General features: G+C 34.2%; 1 protein-coding gene across 1 annotated transcript; it reads right to left on the reverse strand.

The window, feature by feature from the left end:
• Positions 1 to 2,682: 2,682 nt before the first annotated feature.
• LOC136817378 (transcription factor Sox-14-like) lies at positions 2,683 to 5,762 on the reverse strand. The gene is made up of 2 exons (XM_067073721.1): positions 5,610 to 5,762; positions 2,683 to 3,783 (listed from the first exon to the last, which is right to left on the reverse strand). Exon 2 carries the CDS (start codon positions 3,776 to 3,778, stop codon positions 2,738 to 2,740), a length of 1,041 nt encoding a protein of 346 aa, XP_066929822.1. The 5' UTR covers positions 3,779 to 3,783; positions 5,610 to 5,762; the 3' UTR covers positions 2,683 to 2,737.
• Between the last annotated feature and the right edge of the window lie 2,146 nt (positions 5,763 to 7,908).

A 7,908-nucleotide genomic window follows, 5' to 3' on the forward strand; every position in this document is an offset into this window, starting at 1 on the left:
ATTCAATAATATCATAATTCAATCCAAAACAATACATAAGCTCAGTTTCCATGTCAAAAACACAGCTGACTGCCCCCAAAATGTGAATGTTTTTGCAAATACCACTTCTTCGGTTACCATCTTTAATTACGTCATATTAAGAAATCCCGGGGAAAAAAGGCGGTATTGACTTAGACGCCCAAAAAGGGCGTAAAAAGAGCTTTCATTTGGTATGTCATGATGCTATGTTTAGAGCAGCCATACGGAAATGAGGCCCTAGCAACGGATGCGATTTCCCGTTGCTAAGGAGAAAATTGTATACCAGGGCTCATAAGAAACCCAATATATCGGCAGATATTTATGCTACGGCCTTGAAATTTTCAGGGTATGTTCAGGAAGGATAAAGGATCCTAAAAAGCCCTAAATCCCGAAATTGATGAATTTTTCACCAATTTTCAAAATCTCATATGACTACCCCCTTAATGAATTGTTATGGAGCGATCGATATGAGAATTAAAAAAGGGGGTGATCAACTTTAATGAGGTAAAGAGAAGCCGTTAATTGGATAAGTTCTTTTGCAGGTATTCAACATCCTGTATGTTTCGTTCAAACAAGCTACACGTTTTTTCATAAGAACATCCAAAATTTTTAAAGCCTTCGGATTTTCTTAACTTTTTTTAGTTTAGTTAGTTTTTAGTTTAGTTAGCCTAAAAACTTTCTTAACATGTTCTTATTTTCGCCATTGTGTGAGTATTTTTGTTCCTTTTCCTATAAAGAAATCGGGTGTTAGGGCCTACCAAAATCTTAAAATGTTTTTAACTTGTTCTTTAATATTTACGGCCATCAAAGCCTTATTATGTTCTTATATAGTTTGTTCTTATGAAAAATAAACACCACACTTTGATTGTTAGCAACTATATTCTACCTCTCGCAATTTGAAAATAGAAAAGATATGATAAAAAAGAAAAAAACTAAATTAATCACAAAAACGTGAAACTCGAAATTGGGGAACAAGATTTGAAACTCATCTTTATTTATTCCCTTGTTTTTCACTTTCGAAATTTTTACCTCTCCACTGAAATATAGGGATGTGTGAAAGAATTTATGAAACTTTGGAAGAAAAGGGAGAGGTAGGGCGGTTAGGGCTATTCAATACATCAGACCCAAAATGATATCCTGTGTAGTTTGTTTAAAGCATCAGTTTTCGAATTTATGTGTACAATGTGCTACAGGGGACCAAGAAGCCCCCCCCCCGACACCTGTAAACCCCTTCAGAAGCCTGAGGCAAGATTGGGTTTCCAGTCCCTTTTAAATAACGCCTATGTAAATTTGATATGTGACTTCAGAATTGAAAGAAAAAGAAATTCTTGGAAAAATAATAAGCTATGCCGAAAATGATGACTCGTATATAAGAGAAAAAAAACGAAAACGAAAGTATTTTTTAATGGTTAGGATGAGCCGAAAAAGGGAGAATTGAAACGAATCGGGCTAAAAGAAGCTCGATCAAACTGAGAATAGAACCTGTCTCGAAAATCACAAGGAAGAGCTCAAGGCTCTGTGTTCAAAAAATACGAAAAAGTTTTCTTAGTTATCATGTGTGTTTCTTCGAAAAGGTTTTTTTAGTAAACCTTGTCAACATTTTTAAAAAGTTTTAACAACAATAATATATACTATTTATATGTAACCATTGATAAAAAACGGCATTATATAATATGTGCTAGGGTATCTTAATGGTAAATAAACTTATGTACATGAGAGCCTTTCTGTCTTTAATAAATCCGTATATAACTTAAACATAGAATTCATCTGTTTCTTTATACTACTTACTAAATTATAAATTGTGCCTACAGAAGCCTATGATTTTGTTTTATATCTAGAACTTTTATCGTATATAATAATTTACATATGGAACTTTTTCAAAAAAAAAACATAAACATTCACATAGTTCGCACCCCCCCCTTTATAAAGGGGGGGGGTAGCGATGTTCAGAAAATCTCAGAAAGGGGGGGGTAAGAGAATTTTTTCTAGAAAGGGGGAAGTTTTCAGAAAGGGGGGGGGGTTCATCTAGAAAGGGGGGGTAAGATGTCAGTGGTATGTTTTTTTTGTGTTTTCCCAAATTAGAAGTTTTATTTTTAATTTACAATGCAACGTCTTCTTTATTAATTGTTTAGTATGTTTGAAACACAAATTATTTGCTTATTTACACTGAATGTTCTTGCTTTTCAAAATCAACATAAAAAGGGACTAAAAAGGAAAGATATTGGAACCTCTCATTCCTTTAAAGCAAAACTGTTGTAAGAATGACCATTAAAAAAACTTAAAAAAAACAAAAATCAAACATTAGCATTTTGACACAGAGACGTTTTTTCATAAATCTAGACATTAGAATAGTAGAATATTTTTTGAATTTGAGTTCTAGAAGGTAACAATCTAGGGAATAACTTGGATAGTGGATGAGAGATAACGAAAGTAGTATATGCATGTATGTTTTGAAAAAAAAAATAAGAAAAAAGTAATAAAAGTATATATAAAACAACAAGAATTTCTTTAAAAAATTACGACGTTCTCATTTAAATGTATGAGTTTGAAAGAAAACAAAAGTTAATTGATTAGAATGACCAAACATCCTAATTAAAAGTCATTAGTGGAGTTTGAAGTTTTCCCCAAAACGTAATTTGGGGACAAAAATGAAGTGGAAATAAAGTACATGCATTTTTATAAAAATGTCAACTTTTTCCCCATTATAAAAAACCAACATTTAATGCCTTTGTTCGTAAATAGGATATGTTTCGCTACTCAATGACGGTAGACTATTAGCAGCGTAAGCGCCGCCAGAGTTCGCTTGTGAACCGCCGTTGAAAGACGTAGAGTAACGTTCAAACTGACGTGCGCCTGAAGTGTCACTAGTAGAAACGTACCGGTCGATATTACCTTCCGCCGTGGTCGTACGTTCGGAGCGTGTAGCCGTACCGGCGGACGAATGCATGGTTGGGTAGTAATCACCGCCTTTGTTGGGAGCGGCCGTTGCGTAGTAATCATTCATTGGCGTTCCGGCGCCGCTACCACCGCCTGAACTCGCTGTTTTGTTGAGTGCGTAATATTCGGTGGATCCGGAAGGTGTCGTTGACGGTGGCGGTTGCGTTCCACGTACGACCGTAGGTGCGGTCATGGCTTGACGTGCGATAGAACCGTAGTCGCTGTACATGGTCGTGTAAGCCGGATGGCTACCACTAGGCATGCCAGGGAACATGCTACCGTAGATAGATTCTTGGAAAAAAGGACTTGGATAAGGATATTTCATACCGGTTGGAAGTGCTGTAAGATCTGTTGCGTATGGAAAAGCGGGACGTTCTTTCTTAACAGCTTGTCGTGGTTTTCGTCGGTTCGCCTTGAATTTGTAGTTCGGGTATTCAATACTGTGTTGTTCCTTTAGACGTTTGGCTTCTTGGATGTATGGTGCTTTCTCGTAATCACTCATGCGTTTCCATTCAGCGCCAAGGATTTTGGAGATTTCAGAATTATGCATTCGTGGGTGAACTTGCGCTAATTTGCGTCGTTTCTCGCAACCGAAGATCATGAACGGATTCATGGGTCGTTTAATTTTCGGTGGTTCATCGGATTTCTTTTCGTCTTTGTGATCGACGGGATGATCATGTCCAGGATGGTGTGAGATCGGGTCATTAAATTGTCCGTTGGTTTGCCCATTGGAAAGGCTACTGTTAACGTTGACTGCACTGACCATTTGTCCTGCTGTTGGCCCGTGGTCCTCTGGTTGGCTCATTGCGCTTGTTGATAACATTCAAACTTGAAGAAGAGGAGAAAAATAAATAAAACAAGGTCTCTATTTTGTTGTATATGTGTAGTCTTCTTATAAAAATACAGTCAAGTTATTTGGAAAAAGGGCTCTCCGTTCCTTAGCTTTTTCCCTCTTCTATTTTTCTCCTTTTTTTAATTCCTTCTATATTCCTTTCTCCTCTCGGACTATACACTCATTGAATGAATGAAAACGTCTGTGTGTGTGATGATAACCTTAATTTCATCTCAATTATTTTAGTTTTTTTGTGCTTCAGTGAACAAGTTTTTTATCATTTGTTATGATGCCAGCTGCCTTATATGAAATAAAAAAATTTCAATGCCCTCTTTTTTCTCTCCCCATTGAATAAAAATTTTTTTTTTAAACATAATAAAAGACATCAGTGTAAAGCTGCACAACGACCTTTTCTAATTAATTATTAGCGAATCATAATAAAAATAAAAAAGTCAATTATTCCAAGGATTTTGTCGTCATAAAGCTTGACTCGAATATCAAACAATAGGTTATTGAAATCTTTCTCTTTTTTATTAAATCCATTCTATTCAAAAGTTGTATACGGCCGTAGAGCCACTCAACCGTGGTAATACCGCAGGAGGTCGTACCCGATTGAGAGAGAAAAAATCCGGGCTTTTTTTGAACAGAAAACCAACTCAAGTTTTTTTTTCATTTAAAATCTTACTACTAAACTACACAACACGACTATAAACTTACTCCAAAAATCTTACAGTGATTTTTTTTTGTTTAACTTGTTTTTTTTCTATGTTAAGTAGTTGTGTTGTGATTTTTCTTACAGAGCAGAGAAATTTTTTTGTTTCCTTTGTATTTTAATAAAAAAGTCGAACTTTTCTGATTTGTTAATTAATTTTACTGTCCTTAGTAACGATCGGTTTCTAAGCGTAAAAAATGCGCGAGAATTGTTTTTTGACAATTTTTTAGAAACATCACTTTCGATTTCCCCCAAGAATAACGAGCGAAAAAATTTGTACAACCGAAAATAGAAAGTTGCTATGCTAGAGATAATTAGAGTACAAGCTTTTTCCCCTGCTAGTCAATACTGTGTGTCCCCTTTCTGGCTAGACGCCAATTGTATCATATCGACTCTATTTCAAGAAATTAAGAATCGTTGACCATGGGGTATAGACTTTTTACTATACACACCAACATAGAATTATCAAAGTTTATAGAAATATAGAAAAAAGAGAATAAGCTAACACTAACAACTCGAGTCGTCGTATTTATTACAAACTATACTGTTTTTATTCAACGTAAAAAATAGCTTGTATTGCTTTTATTAAAGAGTTTTTATAGTATATAAAACCTATAGAAAATATCCAATAGGTCTAAATAGCTAGTTTGCTAGCTAGATCAACATTAAAAAGTCTTTATTTTGAAATAAATTGGGAATTCACATCAAGTTTTTTTCTAACAAAATAGAAGGAACGATCTCTCAGCGATATACTTATTTTTCCCATTTTTTATTCTATATAAATTTTTATTTTTTTGCTAATCAATAAAAAAAATCAATAAAAACGTTGATAGTCTATTATCGAATTGGAGACATCATTTTATAATTGATCAGGTCGAATGAGAGACAACGGTCACATAGCTCAAAAAATGTCCCGTTACATAATGAAAACTTCCGCAAAGTATAAGGCGATCAGCCATCGCATATTGTATGGAAAAAATCTACTGTAGCACTTTCGCAAGAGATTGGAGCCTATGCATTTCCTAAGTATTTGAAAGAAAGCACATACTTCTGGCCATAGAAGTATCTGTAAAGCTTCCCACGCAAAAGATAAACACAAAAAAAACTTACCAGAAAGAATTGCCAATAACAATAAATCTTCTTTAGGAATGGAGCTTCTGCGTGTATATGTAACTTCTTTCTTCAATCTTTATTCACTGTATTTGTTGTAAAAGTGCACCACTATAACACTTGTTTATTCATAAGATCTGACCTACTTATTCGAATAGCTATTAAAAAGTGATAATTACTCTTTAGATACAGCTCTCTTTATCTTTCCTCAGGTGAACGAAATTGACAACCCAAAGCGCACTCCTTCTCTGAGCTCTATCGGTGCACTTGGTAGAAATTCCCTAGCTCTCTCCTCCCACTAGATTTTTAATATTTTGAATATTTTATCGATTGTGTACTGGGCGCACTTCAAACACAAAGAGCAGCGTGGTTTCGCTTGAAATTTTTTTATAAACAATAGAATTTCACGAAATATTTCTTTGTTTGTGTTTAGGCCGATAAGCCCGGCTGTGTTTCTATATAGTCAATAGAAACAATATTTCTTTTATTTGTTTTCAAGATTTTTCTTTACCCTTTGAAAAAAGATATATTTACCGACCTAAAAAATATAATACGTTAAACATTAAACCCCCGGAAATGCCATTGATTTCCTTGAAAGATTCCTCCAATTTCGAAACAGTTTCCGAGCTCAATGACCTCGTTTTCGCGCAAATTTTGCAGAAAGACAAATAGTATTATTTGATCCAAGAAAAAAGGGGAAATAATTTTTTTTGGGAGGCTGGGATTGAAATTAGCTTTTGTTGACTGGCACAGCACGAGATTTAAAAAAAAAATCAAAAATAAAATATTTTTAAAAGGAAAATTCTCGATGTGTGGTATAAAGACGAACATATTTTTATGAGTTTTTATGACTTATTTTCTTTTTTTTTAAAGGATTTAACTCGATTCCAGGTAGAACTGTTGTGCTGAAAAAGTTTTTATTGCAAATATCAAAATTTTAAACTGAAAATTAGATTTACAAGAAAAAGGTACGGGAAAAAAAAATTCACAAGCCTGAACTGGAGCAACAAATTTTTTGCAGCTCTGAAACTAATATCTATGCAAATATAAAAAATACAGCGCGCCTGAAAAGCTAAAAATTATCAGCCGCAAATTAGACTATGAATAATCGCATATCACAAAAAAAGAATTATTATTTCTTTTGATAATACAAAAAAAGTGTGGCCTTAAAAAATATAAAGGATACGAACTAAATTTCAGGACGCAATAAAATACTTTTTTATCAAAAAGATTTATCGCGTTTTTATTTCTATTATACGCGATATATACCTGGATTCTAATAAGAAATAAAAGGTAACACGCGTTGCCCCCTATTTTTGAGGTTTTACTTTATCCTCTACTATTCCCTTCTACCTGTGCCCCAAACAATAAGGGGCGTTGTACCCCGTTTGCCCCCTATTCACCAAGAAACAAAAGCAGTCCAACCCAACTTTGATCTCCAAACATGGGAATTTGAACAAAATTCTATAGAATTATAAAGAATTTCATTTATTTTCACTTTTTGAGATTTTTCACAAAAGATAACAACATACACACAAAAGGTATAATAAAACAAAAGGAGCGGTCTACTTTTTAAAGTGGTAAAATATGCACCCATTGAAAATGATTGCCCTGTGCAAAAAAAGAGGGAAGAAAACAAAAGAAAAATGACGTAACATGTGAAAAAATTCGAGAAAATTTCTCTTTGATCCACCCGACAAAATGCCTCTTCTCTAGAGAACAAACAGAGAGAAAATATCAACAAATTTTTTCACTTTCTTATTTGCAGAGCTGAAAATTTTGCTCGACTAGGTAGTTATTTTTATGTCAAAAGTCAATCAATCAATCAATCAATTTGATTGATTCTTGACCTGCTAATAAAAGTGGTCCAACAAGTATAATTTCGAACAAATATTATCGTATATACATGGGAAAAAATCTCAGGCTCTGGGAAACTCTGGGAATGTAAGTACTGAGATGAGTCGTTTTAGTTCAAAAATAGTTTCGGTGCCCTGAGTCGTTTTCACATGAGGGGATATGTGTAATGGCATGACAAAATTCCCTTTATTAGTCGCAGTGACCGAATTCATAATCAAAAGCACTACATGCATGCAGAGATTTTATAAAGGACGTCCTGTACGAGAGAAGTTTACGTGGTGTGCCATTGACTTCATAAGAGATTGTTGTTATTAAATTCTTCGCTGTCGTAATGAAATGACTTTAGATGAGATTCAAAATAAAGCTTTTGGCTAAGCTTGAAAAAGAGACAAGTAAATTACCCTGATTCTATAAGGAGTCCTTTTTGTACGACAAATCTATA

Source organism: Clytia hemisphaerica, unplaced genomic scaffold, assembly GCF_902728285.1.
Source record: "Clytia hemisphaerica strain Z4C2 unplaced genomic scaffold, Clytia hemisphaerica genome assembly, whole genome shotgun sequence".
Taxonomy (NCBI): domain Eukaryota; kingdom Metazoa; phylum Cnidaria; class Hydrozoa; order Leptothecata; family Clytiidae; genus Clytia; species Clytia hemisphaerica.